The 21,798-nt window shown below is 36.3% G+C and overlaps 1 protein-coding gene across 1 annotated transcript in view; it reads left to right on the top strand.

Moving 5' to 3' along the window:
- The window catches only part of WDPCP (WD repeat containing planar cell polarity effector), a 353,246-nt gene that overhangs the window by 153,992 nt on the left and 177,456 nt on the right, over window positions 1-21,798 (top strand). Inside the window, exons 11-12 of the mRNA XM_034657274.1 lie at window positions 8,236-8,845; window positions 19,184-19,372. Of these exons, the coding sequence (XP_034513165.1) occupies window positions 8,236-8,845; window positions 19,184-19,372 (799 nt within the window). The remainder of the gene's footprint in view (window positions 1-8,235; window positions 8,846-19,183; window positions 19,373-21,798) is intronic.

The following is a 21,798-nucleotide window of genomic DNA, read 5'->3' as shown; positions in this document are numbered from 1 at the left end:
TCGGTTGTCTTTTGGTTTTGTCGACTGTTTCCTTTGCGATGCAAAAGCTTTTTATTTTGATAAAGTCCCAATAGTTCATTTTTGCATTTGGATCCCTTGCCTTTGGAGACATGTCTAGCCAGAAGTTGCTGCAGCCGAGGTTAAAGAGGTTACTGCCTGTGTTCTCCTCTAGGATTTTGATGGATTCCTGTCTCACATTTAGGTCTTTCATCCATTTTGAGTCTATATTTGTGTATGGTGTAAGAAAATGGCCCAGTTTCATTCTTCTGCATGTGGGTGTCCAATTTTCCCAGCACCATTTATTGACGAGACTGTCTTTTTTCCATGGGTTATTCTTTCCTGCTTTGTTGAAGATCAGTTGACCATTGAGTTGAAGGTCCATTTCTGGGTTCTTTATTCTGTTCCTTTGATCTACGTGTTTGTTTTTGTGCCAGTACCATAGTGTCTTGATGATTATAGCTTTGTAATAGAGCTTGAAGTCCTGAATTGTGATGTCACCAGCTCTGGATTTCTTTTTCAACTTTCCTTTGGCTATTCAGGGTCTTTCTGGTTCCATAGAAATTTGAGAATTATTTTTTCCAGCTCTGTGAAAAAAGATCGATGGTATTTTGATAGGGATTGCATTGAATGTGTAGGTTGCTCTAGGTAGTATAGATATTAGAACAATATTTGTTCTTCCAATCCATGAGCATGGAATGTTTTGCCATTTCTTTCTGTCTTCTGTTTCTTTTATGAGTGTTCTATGGTTTTCTGAGCACAGATTCTTTGCCTCTTTGGTTACGTTTATTCCTAGTTTTTGATATTTGGTTTTTGGTTCAATTGTAAATGGGATTGGCTCCTTAATTTCTCTTTCTTTTGCTGTTAGTATATAGAAACGCAATTGATTTCTGTGTGTTGATTTTATATCCTGCCACTTTGATGAATTCCTGTATGAGTTCTAGCAATTTTGGGGTGGACTCTTTTGGGTTTTCCGCATAGAGTATCATGTCTTCTGGAAAGAGTGAGAGTGACTTCTTCTTTGCCAATTTGGATACCTTTTATTTCCTTTTCTTGTCAAATTGCTGAGGCTAGGACTTCTAATACTATGTTGAACAGCAGTGATGATAATGGACATCCCTGCTGTCTTCCTGACCTCAGGGGAAAAGTTCTCATTTTTTTCCCCGTTGAGAATGATATTTGCTGTGGGCTTTTCATATATGGTTATTATGATATTAAGGTGCGTTCCCTCTGTCCCCACACTGTGAAGAGTTTTAATCAAGAAAGGATGCTGTACTTTGTCAAATGCTTTTTCTACATCTACTGAGAGGATCATATGGTTCTTGTCTTCTATTTATGTAGTGTATCACATTGATTAATTTATGGATGTTGAACCACCCTTGCAGCCCAGGAATAAATCCCATTTGGTCGTGGTGCATAATCCTTTTAATGTACTGTTGGAGCCTATTGGCTAGTATCTTGGCGAGAATTTTTGCATCCATGTTCATCAGGGATATTGGTTTTAATTCTCCTTTTTGGTGGGGGTCTTTGTCTGGTTTTGGGATTGAGGAAATGCTGGCTTCATAGAAAGAGTTTGGAAGTTTTCCTTCCATTTCTAATTTTTGAAACAGCTTCAGCAGAATAGGTATAGATTCTTCTTTAAATGTTTGGTAGAATGCCCCCGGAAGCGATCTGGCCTTGGACTCTTGTTTTTGGGAGATTTTTGATTACTGCTTCAGTTTCCTTGCTGGTATGGGTCTTTCTATTTCTTCCTGTTTCAGTTTGGGTCGTTTATACATCTCTAGGAATGCATCCATTTCTGGCCTAATTTGTTGGCATATAAGTTGCTCATAATATGTTCTTATAATTGTTTGCTTTTCTTCCGTATTGGTTGTGATCTCTCCTCTTTCATTCATGATTTTATTAATTGGGGTCCTTTGTCTTTTCTTTTTGATAAGTCTGGCTAGAGGTTTATCAATCTTATCAATTCTTTCAAATAACCAGCTCCTAATTTTGTTGATATGTTCTACCATTCTTTTGCTTTTGAGTTCATTGATTTCTGCTCTAATCTTTATTAATTCTCTTCTCCTGCTGGGTTTAGGCTTTATTTGTTGTTCTTTCTCCAGCTCCTTTAGGTGTAAGGTTAGCTTGTGTATTTGAGACCTTTCTTGTTTCCGGAGAAAGGGTGTATAGCTATATCCTTCCCTCTCAGGACTGCTTTTGCTGCATCCCAAAGATTTTGAACAGTTGTGTTTTCCTTTTCATTTGTTTCCATGAATGTTTTTTCATTCTTCTTTAATTTCTTGATTGACCCATTCATTCTTTAGTAGGATGCTCTTTGGCCTCCATATTTTTTAGTTCTTTCCAGATTTTCTCATGTGATTGAGTTCAAGTTTCAAAGCATTGTGGTCTGAAAATATGCAGGGAATGATCCCAGTCTCTTGGGTCCAGTTGAGACCTGATTTGTGACCCAGTATGTGATCTACTATGGAGAATGTTCCATGTGCACTGGAGAAGAATGTGTATTCTATTGCTTTAGGATGGAATGTTCTGAATATATCTGTGAAGTCCATCTGGTCCAGTGTGTCTTTCTAAGCCCTTGTTTCCTTGTTGATGTTCTGCTTAGATGATCTGTCCATTGCAGTGAGTGGGGTGTTAAAGTCCCCTACTATTATTGTATTATTATTAAATGTTTCCCTAATTTTGTTATTAATTGGCTTATATAATTGCCTGCTCCTGTGTTAGGGGCATAAATATTTAAATCTTTAGCTCTTCTTGTTGGATAGAACCTTTAATTATGGTATAGTTGCCTTTTTCATCTCTTATTACAGTCCTCAGTTTAAAATCTTTTTTGTCTGATATAAGGGTTGCTTTCTTTTGGTGTCCATTAGCATGATAAATGGTTTTCTACCCCCTCACTTTCAACTGGAGGTGTCTTTGGGTCTAAAATGAGTCTCTTGCAGTCAGTGTGTTAATAGGTCTTGCTTTTTTATCCAATCTGATACCCTGTATCTTTTGATTGGGGCATTTAGCCCATTTACACTCAGAGTAACTATTGACAGATAGGGATTTAGTGCCATTGTATTACCTGTAAAGTCCCAGTTTTTGTATATGGTGTCTATTCCTTTCTGGGCTCTCTGTTCACTTAAAGGATCCCTTTTAATATTTCTTGTAGGGCGTGTTTAGTGATCACAGAATCTTTTAGTTAGTTTCTGTTTGTTCTGGAAGCTTTTTATCTCTCCTCCTATTTTGAATGACATCCTAGCTGGATAAAGTATTCTTGGCTGTACATTTTCTTATTTTTTAGTTTATGTATGTATGTATGTATTTGTTTTTTCGAGAGAGAGTGCATAAGTGGTGGGTGGGGGGAGGCAGAGGTAGAACCAGACTCCCCACTGGCAGGAAGCGAGATGTGGGACTCAATCCCAGAACCCTGGGATCATGACTGGCTGCATATTTTTCTCATTTAGCATCCTGAATATATCATGCCAGTACTTTCTGGCCTGCCAGTTTTCTGTGGATAGGTCTGCTACCAATCTAATGTTTCTACCCTTATAGGTTACAGACCTCTTGTCCTGAGCTGCTTTCAGGATTTTCTCTTTGTCTCTGAGATTTGCAAGTTTCACTATTATATGTCGGGGTGTTGACCTAGTTTTATTCATTTTGACAGGGGTTCTCTGTGCCTCCTGGACTTGGATGCCTATTTCCTGAGTATCTTTCAGGCAGGGACATCCCTCACTGGGACAGACTTCTAGAAGTTCTGATTTTGTGCTGTGCTGCTATAGCACTTTCCAGTAGCTGGCTTCTGGAAGCTCCCTCCCCCTGCGATTTATCTTCCCATATATCGCTTTGGATTCACTTCTCTGCACCTCCTATCTTGCAGAAAGTGGTCGCTTTTCTATTTGTAGAGTTGCAGTTGTTCTTAGGTCTCCGGTTGGGTTTGCAGGTGTTCAGAATGATTTGATAGTATCTAGCTGAATTCCTGGGACCATAGGAAACTAAGGTCTCCTATTCCTCTGCTGTCCTGGACCCTCTCTTAATCTTTAAACTTTTATGGTATCTTTATGCCATGTAAGACATTTTCTTTTCTTAAGTGAACTTGAGCTATTTAGTGGGGAAGATAGCAGGTGATCCTCTGACCTTGGCTAGTGGTTTAGAGTTATCTGAGATTGACAGTGGAATTGTTTCTGGTACCAATTCTAATGATGGGGTGGGGGGGTCCCCCCCATACCAACAACAATTCTTGGATACCAGCAGGGTATTGTTTCTAATACTATGTACCTGGAGATCCTGCAGGTTAAGGGCTCAGTCCTAGCTAGAAGACTGCGCCCCCACTTTAAATGCCATTCACAAGCCCTGGTTGATACCTGTGCTTCTGACTTACCAGCTACAAATTGGAGGTTCCCACAGCCTCCTCCTTGGACTTCAGCTGCCAGTCTGAAGTAACAACCTGGACTTCTGACTGGCTGGCTGCAAATTAGAGATTCCTCTGACCCCTCTTTGGGTTTGATTCATTTGTCAGAGCGGCTCAGAGAACTCAGGGAAACATGTAGATCACCGGTTTATTATAAGAGGACATAACTCAAGAACAGCTAGATGTATAGAGCAAAGTATGGGGAAAGGGCTCAGAGCCTCCATGCCCTCTATAGGCTTCCGCTCATGGTATCTCTATATATTCACCAAACTTAAAACTCTCCAAATCCCACTCTTTTGGTTTCATTACATAGGCATGAGTAATTAAATCATTAGCCATTGTTGATTGACTCATCCTCCAGCCCCTCCTCCCTCCAGGAGGTCTGGGGATGGGACTGAAAAGTTCAACCTTCTGAACACATGCTTTACAACCCTTGACAACCAACCCCCACCTTTAGGTACTTTACAAAAGTCACCTCACTAACTTACCATAGGATACTTTTTTCACTCTCAGCACTTAGGAATTTCCAAGAGTTTTGGGACCTGTGAGCCAGGAACTGTAGAAGATGAATAAAATATGAGAAATAAAGTTTGATTATCTGAATAATCATATATATAGATTTCTTATAAATCGTGATATCGTACTTGCCTTTTCTCTTGTTGAAACTACAGAGCCTATTGGATTGACGTAAACTCTTGGAAATCAAGAAGCCTGCGACCCTTCTCCCTAGACCTTGAGCCTAATTTGTAATATAGCAAGACTGCCGTCTGCCTAGGCTCTTCCTTTTGGCCTGTCTCTGTATGAGTACAGGCACTATTTAGAGTCAGTTGGGCTTTCAGTTTTCTGCCCAGAGGCTTCCTTTACAAAACTTGAAGCCTTCTGGAAGAATGGTATTTCAACCAGCATTATATTGTCTGTGTGTATTTAATTCATAGTTTTAAAAATTTATTGCATACACACTACCTGCATAGCTTTTGGCTAGCTGCTACATAAGACACATAAAAGAAGTGTAAAATAGATGAGACAGGTTTTTTTTAAGCTTACAGTAAAAAGGAAGATGTTTGTCCAAATATTAGAAGTAAATAAAAGGCTGAATGTCCCAAGCAAGTCATTGGCTAAGTTAGAGTGGGGACGAGGGTACAGAGGAGGTGCGATCAAAGAGAGAAAGGATGGCAGCCAGCTGGAAAGAATCCAGAAACTGGAATAGCATTTGTTCTAGTTCTTCAAGGGTGAATATGATTGATAGGAAAAATGGAGTATCTGGGTGGATTTCTGGCAAAGGACATGAGTGAAGTTGTAAAATTTTAAGAGTTTATTTGAGCAAAAATTTATTCTAGTTGGGCAGCGACAAACTGGAATTGGTTAGGAACTCTGCTGATAGGAATCAGGGAATAAGCTTATATAGAGAAAGCGCAGAAGCTAAGAAAGGGAAATTGTTCGATTGGCTATAGCTTAAATCCTAGTTGGCTCTTTGTGCTTGGTATCCTTAGCATTTTGATTTTGTAACATTGAGGCATTTACAGGCTTTGACTTTGGTTTTGCTCATGTAGGCCACCGTGGCATTAGAGCCACCTAAGTCTAATGCTCTCCTTGTTAAATTAATTTAACAAGTTATAGAGCCGTAAAAATGCAGGGCAGATTTGAATTTGAATTTAGAGTAGAGTAATGAGGGGAGACTGGAGAAGATAACACTAGAATTTGCAAGTTAGATCATGTCCCTTCTTTGCTTATGGCTTCTCATCTCATTTAGGGAAAAAGACAAAGTCCCTAAAATGGCCTACAAGCTACTGCATAATCTGTTCTCTTCCCCCAATTTCCACTACTTTCTTCCTTCCTCCTTCTTCTCTAGCTCTTTCCCTTGATCAGGCTGTTTGTTTCCTCTGCCGGAAATTCTCTTCTCCCAGACAGCTATGTGGCTCACCCTTTACTTCTTTCAGGTCACCCTTATCTGAGAGACCTGTCCTGACTTCTCTATATTGCCCTGTCTCACTCCTGTCACTCCCAATTCCCCCTACTTTGTTTTATTTTTCTCAATACTCAGGAAGTACAAATATAGGGTCACTAGCATCCTATGTATGTTTGCTTGTGAATTGTTGCCTTGTGTTAAGCCATTAGAGTGCACATTCTCTGGGACTGAGGACTTAAATGCTGTATCCCCAGGACCTAGGACCAGTACCTGGCACATAGCTCATATTCATTTATTTATTAGACAAAAAAGAAAAACAAGAGCAGGAAAGAGAGTGAGAGGGAGGTAAGGAATTGGATATGGGTCCTACAGGATTTTGCATTCTAAGCAGGGGAATATAAATTTAATTCATTAGTAGGGTTTGAATAGGAGAGTGAGAGTGAAAACATTTACTTTAGGAAGATTAATAGGTGATGACGTATAGGATGGATTTTTTTTTAATTCTATCAGTACCCCCTTCCTATCCCTAAGCACGATGTAACGTAGCTATTTTTGCTTAAAAAAATAAAATAAAACTTTAAATTTTGAAATGGTTTCACTCTCAAAAAACTGCTAAAATTGCTAAAAGCAAATTCCCTGGACTTTTCCCCCAATTCGCCCCAGTGATAGTATCTTACATTACTGTAGTTCATTGTTAAATCCAGAAAAATGACCTTGGTACAATACTATTAACTCTGATACAGAACTTAGTTGAATATCATACTTTACTTACACTTTTGAGTGTGTATGTATATAGTTCTAAAATTTTGTTACGTGTGTAGAAACATGCGTTTTAATGTTTCTACATCTGATTTTAAAGTTTTTTTGACTAAGTGTTAGAAACTCTCCTCTTTGGGGCGCCTGGGTGGTGCAGTCGTTAAGTGTCTGCCTTCAGCTCGGGGCGTGATCCCAGCGTTCTGGCATTGAGCCCCGTATCAGGCTCCTCTGCTAGGAACCTGCTTCTTCCTCTCCCACTCCCCCTGCTTGTGTTCCCTCTCTCGCTGGCTGTCTCTCTTCTCTGTCAAATAAATAAATAAAATCTTAAAAAAAAAAAAAAAAGAAAATCTCCTCTTTAATAATACTCTCCAGGTTCTTGGCCTCCCACATTTACATAACAATAAAGTGAATGGCCTGTTGTTTTATTTCTTTATTCTTCTGCCCATGTGTTCCTTACAGCCTTTTCTTTCTATAATAAAGATGATTTAAAAATTTTACTTCATCAGTGTTAACAAATCATATTACTTATCAGGTCTTAATTTGTTGTTGTTGTTTTAAAACCAGTGCATTATATTATTATATAACATTTCTTTCTCTTGGTCATTTATCTACTTAACAACTTTCAGATCTTTTCTGATAGTAAAATATTTCTAAAAGACTGTTAACAGGGTCCTAGTGTTTTCCTTTGCCTACCCTACCGTACTAATTAGAAGAATTCTGGTAAGTAATTTACCACACATTTCAGAATTGGGAAGGGTAGTGGGTGGGAATGAGATTAGCTAAATTGTTTAAAGTCCTTTATTCATTCTTTAAAAATTAGACTTCAGATGTTTTTAGATATTCTGCTAACCATATTATCTTAGTAAAAGGCCACCTTATTAATTTTTATATATTGAACATATTTGTCTCTAAGCTATTTACAGACTTTCAAAAACAATGTGTTAATGTTAAAATCTTATAATTTCTTCGACTGTGCTCTATGTGCTCTATATATTTATATATGTTCTTTGTGAGAGAAATATAACACATACACAAATATATATGGCCCATACATACATGTTGCTGATGTTCAGGGTGATTATTGATGGTCTTCAGTAGGATGCTGGATTCCTATGCAGGCCTATGTGTGACTGCTGAAGAAAAACCAAGGTTTATGTGAACATACCTGATACATTTATTACAGGTTCTGAGTTCTGTCCGCACAGAATGGGATCCACTGGATGTTCGCTTTGGCACCAAAGAGCCTTATCAGGTGTTGACAGTGGAGCACTCTGTCAGTGTAGACAAAGAGCCCGTGGCTGACAGCTGCATCTATGAATGCGTTCGGAACAAAATCCAGTGTATATCAGTAACCAGAATACCACTGAGATCAAAGGCCATCAGCTGCTGCAGGAATGTTACTGAAGATAAACTGATTCTGGGCTGTGAAGATTCTTCAGTTATTCTTTATGAAACTTACCGTAGAGTCACTGTCTTAACCCAGGCTGAACTTTTGCCTTCATTAATAAGCTGCCACCCAAGTGGCGCCATTCTACTAGTTGGCAGCAACCAAGGGGAGCTACAGATTTTTGATATGGCTTTATCCCCTATTAACATCCAGCTCCTGGCCGAAGACCGCTCACCCAGGGAGACCCTGCAGTTCCGTAAATTCTTTGACATTTCTGGCAGTCTTGTTCAGATGCAGTGGATAGCTCCTCAGGTGGTTTCTCAGAAGCCAGAATCTGGGGACATCTATGATCTCCTCTTCCTCAGATTTGACAGAGGACCTTTGGGTGCACTTTTGTTTAAACTTGGTAAGTCAAAGAAGTTGGTGAGTAAGTAAATTCAAATGTTTATGATGGTGATGTTATGATTAAGAGAATAAAACGATTCTAGATATGGAGGTTTTCTATGTTATCCCACAAGTAGGCTTGCCTTTCAAACAATTCGTAGTTTTGTTGTTGTTTTTTTTTTTAAGTGATCTCTGTGCCCAATCTGGGGCTTGAACTCACAACTCTGAGGTCAAGAGTCATGTGCTCTACCAACTGAGCCAGCCAGGTGCCCTCATATAGTTTCTTTAAGAAAATTTTATGGATGACTTTCTAAATGTTAAGGAACATTAGATAGTGAAGAATTTGGAAATTGCACTAATTGTCCATTGTGATGCATAAAAAGCTTAAACTTCTATATCTGATACTTTCCAAAATAAATACATATGTGAATATTTTAGAAGTACTTTAGAAGTTCTGTGTTGGGGCACCTGGGTGGCTCAGTTGGTTAAGCAGCTGCCTTTGGCTCAGGTCATGATCTGGGTCCTGGGATCGAGCCCCACATCAGGCTCCCTGCTCAATGGGCAGCCTGCTTCTCTCTCTCCACCACTTGTGCTGTCTTGTGCTCTCTCTCTCAAATAAATAAAAATCTTGAAAAAAAAAAAGTTCCGTGTTGTAGGAATAAAATACTTTTTTCTATTTTCTGTTATTTTAGATAATAGGTATCCACTGCTTCCCAGATTGGAATGTAAGACAAATATTTTAAAAGAAGAGAAAGCAAATGTTTGGAGAATTTGGACAGAGAGTTGTATAACTTTTTTTTTTTTTTTTAAAGATTTTATTTATTTATTTGACAGAGATAGAGACAGCCAGTGAGAGAGGGAAACACAAGCAGGGGGAGTGGGAGAGGAAGAAGCAGGCTCATAGCAGAGGAGCCTGATGTGGGGCTCGAACCCATAACGCCGGGATCACGCCCTGAGCCGAAGGCAGACGCCTAACCGCTGTGCCACCCAGGCGCCCCTGTATAACTTTTTTTGTTTCCTTTTAGATAAAAATATTGAAAAAGATTTTTCAATATAATGAAAATCATGTATTAATGTAGCCCATTTCAACCAGGAAACTTATTTTTTTTTTTCTTAGATTTAAAGATTTTTATCTTTAAGTAATCTCTGCACCCAGCTTGGGGCTTGAATTTACAACCTGGAGATGAAGGGTTGTATGCTCTACTGACTGAGCCAGCAGGCGCCCCTCAACCAGGAAACTTTAAAAGATTGTATTAGTATGATTTATTTGTCTTTTGCAGTTTTACCTTACCAGCTATGTCCTATAATATTCTTTAGGTAGTTTAGTATATATAACTTAACATTCTTGAGAGAACCTCACTTAGGTTTAAAAACTAGATTTTAATTAATGCATATTATTGCAACTTGAAAACATAGAAAAGTAAATATATTTTTAAACCCATTACATGATTTGTTTCTGTGATACAAAGTTTTTAAAGACATTGTAGTATTTGTTAAATAGCTGTCAGTTTACTTTTTTTGTAATGTATCTACCTCTGAAATTGAACCCATGAAATAAATCTAGTTGAAAATTACTTGATTAACCTGAAAGATATAATGGATATAATGTGAGGGCTATATTCTTTCCACATAATAAAAATACAACTAAATCTATTTATAATGTTCATGTCGTCCAAGAAAAAAATGTTTGGAATCTCATTTATTGTAAGATAATCCAGTTCTACTTTGCCTGGCTACATGTTTAACAGTTGTATGTCTCCATACACAACACTCATTAAAGTGGATGTTAGATGTTTTGCATGTCTGTTAAAACACACACTCACACGCGTGCGTGCGCGCACACACACACACTCTCTCTCTCTCTCTCCCTCTAAATTACCCAGTTACCTGTCAAACAAAAGGCTGTCTGCCCACATATACCTAGCTTTTCTTCAGCCCTCCCTTGTGGGCCTACTCACAACAGCTTTGCAAAAAGCACAGCTTTCTCTTCCTATCTCTAGCACATTTGCCTTCTTACTAAAGTAAACAGGCTCTCAGTGTAGGGATTTAGAGGGCTTCCTGCTAATTGCCAGCTTGTAAACTTAATTGGACTGTCTCCCTGGGCACTGTTCCTAAATCAATTAGGCAATGAGTTGGCTGTCACCTCTTTTTCCCAAGAAGGTCTCTTGGAAGAGAATTATCCAATAGAAGTCAAGCATTCAAATGAAAAGGTGATAACTTCTGCAACTGACATTTATCATTTAAATTTTATTTTCAATATGACTCTTAAGTTTTATGGGATAGGGGAAATTTTACAGACTTATAGACTCTTTAAAAGATCTAAATATGGAGTTTCCCAGAATTTTAAAAATGTATTATAAGGTTAATATTTATTACAGATCATTTATTTTTTCTAGGAAGAGTCGATTCCTTCAAACAGTAGATTCCAACTAACAGATCTTTTTTTTTTTTTTTTAAAGAAAACCCTGTTTAAAGAACAGATTTTTCTTAGGTTCTGCTACTAAATACATCCAAAAATTTTAATATACTTCTTGAATTAACACAGTGCTGATTCTGGGCATCCATGTGGAATTTTCATGTATAATTCAAGTTACTGCATATATAAACAGGTAGTTGCATGTGCAGTTTCTCCACTAGGGAGCATTTATGAGATTTTTTCATAAGCTTGTTATGCAAGCCTTTGGAAAATTTGATATGCAAGGTGTAGCTTACAATTTAAGAAGCTGACATAGATCATAGTTTAAAATAGAATGCTGTCATATGTAAACGTGGCAGTGGCTGGTGCCAATATGCTAAGATTTTTGGAGTTTGACTTTTAGAATAGGTCAGTGTAATGTTGAAGGAAAACTTTGTTCCAAGGTTAGAACTTCCACTCTAAATCCTTATAATCATCACACATATATTTTGGGGATTAAAAGACCATCGCTACTGTTAGAAGAATTTGAAGAGCATGTCTTCCTCAGGAGGGAGCTAGAAGTACCATCTTCCCACGTGGAAGCCAAGAAGTACTGTTTTATATAAAGTAAAATGTAATCAGATTTCTTTGGCAATCATTGTCCCATATTTCCACATATGTAGACTGAGGTTAATTTTCAGAAGAGGAGTCCCTAATTATATTACAGAGATATTAAAGCTTTTCCATTCTCATCAGTACTTTTTCAACTTTCACTGCTCTCTTTAAACTCACATGATCAGCTCCCTGCCCTCTCAACAGAGAGTCTTACCTTTTAATTGGCACTTTGTTAAGTTTATCTGCTCCTCACCACCTACCCACCCCCCTAACCAACCACTTATCGGGAACATAAATCTCATCAGGAACATAAATCTTTCCTTCTCATTTCAGTGGAAAAGGAGCCCTTCTTCTTATCTAGGACTAGTTCCACCACTAGTTTCAGGATCCCACTACATTCCTGTGGATCCCTTTACTTTATCATCCTCCCCACTCCCCCCATGAATCTTGCTATGCCAGTAGATATAGGCCCAAGCCACACCATAAAACAAACATCTCTTCCTTAAAATTGTTTCTCCTCTGTTACTAATCACATGCTCACCTTCTTTTTTTCATAGCCATACTCACTGAAATAATAGTGAACACTGACTTTCTCTGCTTCTTCACTTCCCATTCATTCCTCACAGTACCAAGTTCTGGCTTGGATCTTTAGTGTCCTCCTGGAACTGCTCTTGGAAAGGTCACCAGAGACTTCCTACTTGATACATATATTTTTTTAAATAATGTTACTTGATGACTTTTCAGCATTTGATGCTTGCTGACCACTTCTGCTGTAACAGAATTCTCATCATACTGCCCTCTATAACCAGGGATACACCTTGGCATTACTTTTTCATGCTCTTCTGCATACTCATGAATATATTGAGGCTCCCTAAGGTTCCATTTTTAGCTCTCCTCCTGTTTTATACAGATTGAGAATTTATTCCTAATTTTCTTTCTCCCTAAACCTGTTTCTTCTCTTATATTCTCCATTTTGGTAGATGGTATGATTATTCAGATAGAATCCCAAGTCAGAAATCATCCTAGAATCTTCCCTATCCACTAATGCCATATCCAGTGACCAAGTCCTATCAGTTCTACCTTGTAAGTACTGTCAGAAACATCTCTTGTCAGCCTTGCTGTCATGACCTTAATCTTGACCTTCCCTGATTTCAAGCAGTAATCAAGTAGTAGCTTTCTCTCTGTAATCTTCTCATCCCACCCCACAATTAATCCCCTGAACTGCCACCAGAGTGATCTAACTGCAGATTTGGTCATGGATTCTCCAGCCTGAAATCCTTCAGTGGTTGATAAGCCCTCTTCTGCCTGTCAGGCTTCATCTTCCCAGCCATTTTTGCCGGAGCATAGCTCCCCATCCACGGCATGTGCTCTCACACCTTCCCATGGTGGTTTTGATAGTATTCCATCCACCTGGAGTGCCTCTGGAGTGCTCTGACTAGAGCCTGCAAAGTTGGGAAAAGGTTAAATGATCCAGTGATTTTATCAAGCAAGAAATAATTAAAGCTAACCTCTTCCCTCTCATAGGATTTTGAAAATCAAAGGCAAAATGTATGTGTGCATATGTGTGTGTGTGTGTGTGTGTGTCAGTCTGTCTAAAAAGCAAGTAGTATGATTTTTCTCTTAGTATTTTTGTAAAAAGTATGTTTTCTTCAGAAGAGTCATTTATGATGAGCTATTGAAATATTACACTTTACCCAAGTGGTAATTGGGGGTAATTTATCACTGGAAAGAAATGTCAGATAATTTATTAGATGGCTACTCATCTTAAAATTGGATCTCATATCATTTGAAATGGACTGTTATTCCAGATAGCATTCTGCTTTCTTTAAACTAGAGTGATGATGGATTTTTAAATCAAGTTTATTGGGGTATAATTTACATAAAATGTACCCGTTCCAAATGTACAGTTTAATGAGTTTTAACCAGTGTATATACTCTCATGATTACCACCACATTCAAGATATAGAACATTTCCATTACCAAAAAATTCTTTCAAACTTCTTTGCAACCATTCCCCATCTCCCTCAAAGCTCAAGAGCGCTGGCCTGTTTTCTGTCATTACTGATTAGATTTGCTTTTTCTAAATTTCATAGAAAAGGACTCAAAGTAGGTATTTTTTAAATTTCTTACTACTTTCACTCAGCATCTGTAAATTTTCCATTACATTACTGAGTAGTATTCCACTGTATAGATAAACCACAATTTGTATATTGTTCCACATGTTGGTGGACATTTGTTTCCAGATTTAAGCTAATATCAATAAAAATGTCAGTACTTTCGTGTACACGTCTTTATAGCATCGTATATTTTAATTTCTCTTGGGAAAAACATAGGAGTAGAATGGCTGGGCCATAGGCTAAGTGTATGTTTAACTGAAGAAGAACCTGTCTATTTTGGAGTTTTAGTTGCTCTATATCCTAACACTTAACATTAATAGTCTTTTTAATTTGGGGCATTCTAATGGGTTTGTAATGGTGTTATTTTGCATTTCCCTGATGACTGTTGGAGTTGAGCATCTTTTTATGTGCTTATTTCCACGTATCTTCTCTGATGAAGTATGTCTTCAAATCTTTTGCCCAAATTTGGTTGGATTGTTTGTTATTGAGTTGTAAGAGTTTTTATATATTCTGAATACGAGTTCTTTGTAAGATACTAATATTATGAATACTTTCTTCGAGCTTGTTATTACCTTTTCATTTACTTAATAGTGTGTTTCGAGTCCAGAAGTTTTTCATTTTAATGAAATTCAATTCTTAAATTTCTTTATGACTTGTGTTTTTCATGCACTGTATGAAGTGTTTGTCTAACCCTGTTATCTTACAGAGGTTTTATGGTTTTAGCTCTTACAATTAGGTTTATGGTCTGTTTCAAGTAAATTTATTGTATATGGCATGAGGCATGGGTTGAAATTAATTTTTAAATATGAATATTCATTTGTCCCAGACCCAGTTGTTGGAAAGACTGCCTTTCTCCATTGAATTGCCTTGACCATATGTGTATGTTTCTATGAACAGACTCTATTCTCTTCCACTAATCTGTATGTCTATACTTAAGTGAGTACCGCACTGTCTTAATTACTGTAGTTTTACAGTAAATCTTGAAGTCAAGTACTGTTGTCCAACTTTGTTCTTTTTCAAAATTGTTTTGGCTACTCTAGATCCTTTGAATTTCTATGTATATTTTAAAATGAACTTGTCAGTTTCATAAAAACACTTGCGATTTTAATTGGGATTATGTTGAATCTATAGTTCAATTTGGGGTGGAATGACATTTTAACAATATTGAGTCTCTCAATCTACGAACACAGTATCTCTCTGTATTTATTCAGATCTTTTACAATTTCTCTTTTTTAGTTTTAAATGTAAAGATCTTATACATATTTTGTTCATGGTTTTGTGTGCTACTGTATATTTACACTATACACTAAAACACTGTATAGTATTTTTAATTATAATTTTAATTGTTCATTAGGATTATATAGAAATAAAAATTTAAAATATTGATCATGTATCCCAAAACTCTGTTAAACTCATTTCTTAGTTGTAATGTTTTTGTAGATTCTTTAGGACTTTCTGTGATGACTGTGACAATGGCAATTAAAAACAGTTTTACATCTTATTTAACCTGTATGCCTTTTATTTTGGTTTCTTCCCTAATTATAGTAGCTAGGATCTCCAGTATAGCAGTAAATAGAAGTGGCAAGAGAGGACATCCTTGTTTCTGATTTTAGGTAGAAAGCATTTAGTTTTTTCACTATAAGTATTATGTTATTAGGTTGAAGAAGTCCCCTTCCATTCCTAGTTGGCTGAGATACATTATCTTGAGTGGATATTGAATTTTTCAGGTGCTTTTTTTGCATCATTTGAAATGCTTATATGTTTTTTCTGGTCATATGGTGAATCATATTGATTAGTTTCCAGATGTTTCAGTGGCCTTGCATTTGTGGGATAAATCTCTTTTGTTCATGATATATGATCTTTTTAATATATTGCTGGACTTGCTAATATTTTGTTAAGGATTTTTGTATCTGTTTATGGGAGATATTGGTCTGTAGTTTTATTTTTCTTTTCCTGTGATGTCACTGTCATTTTTGATATCAGTGTGTAATGGTAACATCATGAAATGAATTGACAAGTGCTCCCTCTTCCTATATTTTGAATTGTGTAGAGTGGATATTACTTCTTTTGATGTTTGAGAGAATTCACCAATGAAGGCATCTGGGCATGCAGGTTTTGTGTGTGTGTGTGTGTGTGTGTGTGTGTATGTGCATAAAGGTTCTTTATGAATTCAAATTTAAATAACACAGACTCAACTTATTTATTCCTTCTTGAAAGAGCTTTGAGAATTTGGATCTTTCAAGGAATCAATTTCATTTAGATTATATTTATTTATATAAAGTTATTCATATTAATCACTATTATTTTTTAATGTTTGTAGCTCTGTAGTCTTTATTCTTGATTGTGGTAAGTTGTGTCTGCTCTCTCTTTTTTTTTTTTTTATCAATTTAGGCAGATGTTGGTCAATTTTACTGATCATTTCGAAGAACCAGCTGTTGATTTCTTGGCTATTCTTTATTTTCTATTTCTTATTTTTATCATTTCCATCCTTCTATTTACTTTAGGTATAATTTGCTCTTCTTTCCATAGGTTCTTAATGTGGAAGCTTGGATTGTTGATTTTAGATCTTTCTTCTTTTCTAATTAAAACATTTTAAAGCTAGAAATTTCCCTCTAAGTACTGCTATAGCTACATTTCACAAATTTCAGTGTTATATTTTTATTTTTATTCATTTCAAAACATTTTTAAATTTACTTTGTGGTTTCTTCTCTACTTTTATTTATTTTTTAGTAGTCTCTACTCCTAACATGCGGCTGAAACTCATGACCCTGAGATTGAGTTATATGCTCTATTGACTAAGCCAGCCAGGTGCCCCTGTAATTTCTTCTTTAAATCATTGTTTGTTTACTTATTTATTTAAGATTTTATTTATTTATCCAAGAAAGAGAGACAGAGAGAGTACAAGTAGAGGGAGGGGCAGAAGGGGAGAGAAGGGGACAAGCAGACTTCCTGCCAAGCAGGGAACCCAGTGTGGGGCTCCATCCCAGGACCCTGAGATCATGACCTGAGACCTGAGCCGAAGTCAGACTCTTAACCAACTGAGCCACCCAGGCACCCCTAAATCATAGTTTTTTTTAAAAAAAAAGAATGTTGATTAATTACTAAATGTTTGGAGATTTTCCAGACATCTTTCTGTACTGATATAGAATTTAATTCTGTTGTGGTCAGAGAACCTACTCTGTATAATTTCAAAGCAGTTAAATTTATTGAGGCTTGTTTTATCACCCTGAGTATGCCCCATCTTGGTTGATATTCTGTGTACATGTAAAAAGAATGTGTATTTTGCTGTTGTTAGGTGAAATATTTTATAAATATCAGGTCGAATTCATTGATAGTGTTTTTCAAGTATTTTCTATTTTTGCTTGTTTTGTTTACCTGTTCTCTCAATTAGTGAGAGAGAAATGCTGAAATCTCCAATTATAATTGTGATTTTGAGTTTTTCTTTTAGCTCTATCACTCTTTGCTTTATTATTTCAGAACTCTGTTATTAGGTACATTTAAGATTGTTACAATTCATCATGAATTTTCAGCTCTTTATTATGAAGTTATAGAACTTTAGTGTAATTCATTTTTATTTCGCATTTTTAAAAGTCTTGCTGTTGTCTTTTGGTTTGCATGATTTCAGAAGCAAAGTTTGCAATTTTTCTTACCTTTGTATGTGTGTTCTTTTCTTTGGCTACTTTTTAAGATTTTCTCTTTATCACCTTTTAAACAATTTGATTATGATTATATTTTAGTGTTTTTTCTTGACAGATCAGTTCCTTTTCTTGCTGGAAGTATTGCTTAGGGTATAGATGGAGTCAACAGATTTCAGATATTTTTGGTTTCCTGTAAAGTTCCTACACATTAATATCTACTGCCAAGGAACCACCCTGATTTATGAGAGCTTCCAGTGCTTGACTGCAGGCTCATGAAGGCTTTTGGATAGTACCATTCATTGATTCTACCAACACAAAAAGAATAGTGAGGTTTTATTGCTTAGTACAGTCAGGGCAATTCCCCAGATTCCCTATCAAGTTAAGTCCTGTCAGATATAGCACAAATTCTCATTTTGATGTGACTTGAACTTAATATGAAGAATTTTAGCATATTTCTTATGAACTAATATATTTTTTAAAATCCTAAACCTATAACTCTTTCAGTTAAATGATGATGATGATAGTAATAAAAAGAATTGCAGTAATTTTTATATACTTTATAGCTTACAAATAATTTCACATACATTTTTCTCATTTAGCTCTATGATTATTTGTACTGAAAAGTTTTTATAGACCCACTCTAATCAGTAAACATTGGCTGAAGAAAAAGGATTTTATAGCCAGCCATTTTTGAAAGACTAAAAAAAAAAAATGCTGCTCAGAAGCTCTAATACTTACTGTCATTTAATTGCACAGAAATTGTTAGTTTCAAATGCAATCAAGCACATATAAAAAATGATCAAATAAAATTAGAACAGAGTGCCCACTTTTTTTTTTTTTGTAGTCTTGCTCCTCTAAGATTAGAAGGGGATTTTCTTTCATTTTAGAAGGATAAACAAATGTGTTTATATTATACCAAGAATATCTCAAAGTAAATATTAGTTGTGAAGGGCATCACTAGCGGGATTAATACTGATCATTTCTTACTTCAATAGAAAAGAATAGGTTTTAAATGCCAATTTAAGATAAATTGGTATGTGGTATCTATGAAAAAACTATCAATTGAGAGTACCCATGAATAAAAACAGACTTAAAAGTATTTATATAGTCATATTTGTCATGGGTATTTGTACCTACCCACACCCACTCCAAACTATGTGGGCCTGACAACTAGAAACAACTTAGAACTGATGAAGCTGGTCAGTAAGAATTATGTTCACATCAAAAACCTGTCTTTAAATGAATACAACAGAGGCCTAAACAACTGATGGGGAAAATAGAGTTATCTATTGTGGTCTGCCTAAACATTCTTCTCATGTTTATTCATTTTTAGTGTAAGCGGTTTGATTATGTTGAGTACAAATTAATTAATGCTGAATGATAGGCATAAGATAGATGGAGTTGGTTGGTAGCTGGTATTCAAAATGAAGATTTAACGACAGAATCACTATTGACCTTGTCAATCCCACATTTCTAGCACTTATGCAAGAAATGATTACTGTTTTTTTTTTCCTTTGTGGAAATGTTAACTCTGTTTTTGTTAGTCTACCTTTTATTTTTAAAAGAACCACTTGGTTTTACTTTTTTTGTGACAGGTATCTTCACACGAGGACAGCTGGGCCTGACAGACATCATATTCCAATACATTCACTGTGATGAGATCTATGAGGCAATAAACATCCTGAGCAGTATGAACTGGGACACTCTGGGCCACCAGTGCTTTATCAGCATGAGTGCCATTGTAAACCATCTTCTTAGACAAAAACTCACTCCAGAGAGAGAAGGTGAGACATGAAATATGTTTCATAAATGGATTTTGTATATATATGAAGTACATTTTATTGAGTCAGTTATCTTTTGAGGATTTTTTGAGTTATGTTATTGGAGATTGAAAGACAAAAATGTTAATGCCCTATGAAAACTGACAAGATCAGATATCAAATAATTATATGGTACTTACTGTATAGTATTTGTCAACATAAAGAGTAACATTTTTGTATATACCTGTGTTGGAACTCACAATGCAGCCATTGTACATTTCAGTCTAAGTTCATGTGTGGAATAGCTCAGATTTCAAACTTTAATCAAAAAATTCATGTACTCTTGGGGTGTCTTGGTGGCTCAGTTAGTTAACTGTCTGACTCTTGATTTCATCTCAGGTCATGATCTCAGGATGGTGAAATGGAGCCCGGCACTGGGCTCCATGCTGAGCGTGGAGTCTGCTTGTCCCTGTCTCTCCCTGTCTACTCCTCTCCATGCACATGCACATCTACTCACTCTCTCTCCAATAAATAAATAAATAAATAAATAAATAAATAAATAAATCTTAAAAAAAAAAAAAGAGTTATGTGTATTCTCTAGGGTCTGGTAGACAAAGGGCCCCAAATGAAAGTCCATATTCTTCCTTCACTTTAGACATAAATATTTTTCTCTCCCATCCCAAGTATTTTGTCCGGAGAATAGTCCTTACCACTGATTGTGTGTGGATGAGAGAGAGAGAGAGAGAGAGATTGAGAATTGTAGTTCAGGCAGCTGCTCCTTGTCATTCTAACTGGTAGTTCTGATACCCTTCTGCCTGCTTGGATTTCTCTACTTTCCTTCAGTAAGTAATTCTGCCCATAAAATCTCAGATAAGACACTGTTTTGTCTCTCTCTCTCTTTTTTTAAGTAAGCTGTATGTCCAATGTGGGGCTTGAACTCACGACCCTGTGATCAAGAGTTGCATGCTGTACCAACTGGAGCCAGTCAGGCACCCCTCAGATAGGATACTGTTTTAAAAATAAAGGGGGGGGGGGAATAATGTGCCACATACAATAATGAAATCATTTTAAATTTGCCAATTATCCAGTATATGTTATTTTTATTATAAGTTATTTACTTACTTAATGTAAAATGCACCTAAAAATTCTTGCACTTGTATCTTTATTTCAAATCTTTGCAAGAAGCATTGACATTAATGATGAGAAGTCCTAGCTAATGAGAAACTGTCCCTAGGTAATTTACAAGATAGAGAAAACAGGAAATATGTCAAAAGGTCTTCAATGGAGAGCTTTTTTCCCTATTTTCTTTGAATGTTTATAGATTTTCTTACTCCATTTTATTACATTTCCAAAGTAAACACAGTGTTTAGATAAAATTCTATACATAACCTTCATTGTAGTAATTTTAGAGGGCATGTTCCTTCAGGAACTTCACATTATGGGACTTGTCCCAACCCACAGGAGGCCCACAATAAATATTTATTTAATGTTAATTGAATGTGCTTCTTGGAGGTAGTCCTATCCATCTATGGAGGGTCCAGTATTTCTATAATGAGAAAATGCCTAGCACAGACAGTGCTTGGCCTACTGTAGGGACTTAATGAATGTTAAAAAGAAAAAGAAGAGTGTAACCTCAAAATGTTAGATATTATAAAATGTCTGCTAACAGAGTTATCTCAAGTACTTATTTCTTATATTGGTACACTTGCAAGATTAGGTACATAGTAGGAAAAAAAAAAAGGCAGAGTCCATAAAGAAAGCCTGTTATGGTATACACAGTCTATACAAGAGATCCTGAATTCACAGTTGGAGAAATATAGAGAAGATAAAATATTCAACTGTCACTCAGGACACTGGGTGAGAAATTGCTAGCACCTTGGTGAATTTGTCGTTGTAAGAAAGATTGTTAGGGAATTCACAAATGGGCATTATCAGATTCTTGCTTTAATAAAGGATATTTTCAAGGAACTGTTATGGGAAGGTAGGAAAATAAAAAGCTTGTATGATACTAGGTTGTTAAAACACTTGCATGATGCTGGGTTGTCAGAATATGTACATTTTAAGTAGGTATAGGCGTTATTTCCCAAGTAACTGTAAAATACATTTCTAAAACATTCAGAATTCTTCTCTATTGAGATTTATTCTATCTGAATTTAATAAATTTGACATGGTAATTTGTTTTCCTTTTATTAGTGGAACCCAGTGAGCTCTTTTATTTGTAGCTGTGTTGTGGTTATCTTTGAGATCTTCATTTCTGCCTTAAACATTACGCTGGGCTATCTAATGAATCTGTAACTCTTCTGGGAGTTACAAGTATTCCATGTAGGCTCGAACATTTCAGAAGTACATGCTGTCAGGAAAACAAGCAATGGCAAGAGGATCTGGCTTGTTTTCATAATAGCATTGCTGTATTCAATTTTAATCTAAATTGACCGCTGCTTTGAAAGAAA

The sequence above is a fragment of the Ailuropoda melanoleuca genome, chromosome 4, assembly GCF_002007445.2.
Source record: "Ailuropoda melanoleuca isolate Jingjing chromosome 4, ASM200744v2, whole genome shotgun sequence".
In the NCBI taxonomy this organism is placed as follows: domain Eukaryota; kingdom Metazoa; phylum Chordata; class Mammalia; order Carnivora; family Ursidae; genus Ailuropoda; species Ailuropoda melanoleuca.
Note: the sequence above shows the minus strand (reverse complement) of the source record. Positions and strands in the feature narration are given on the sequence as shown.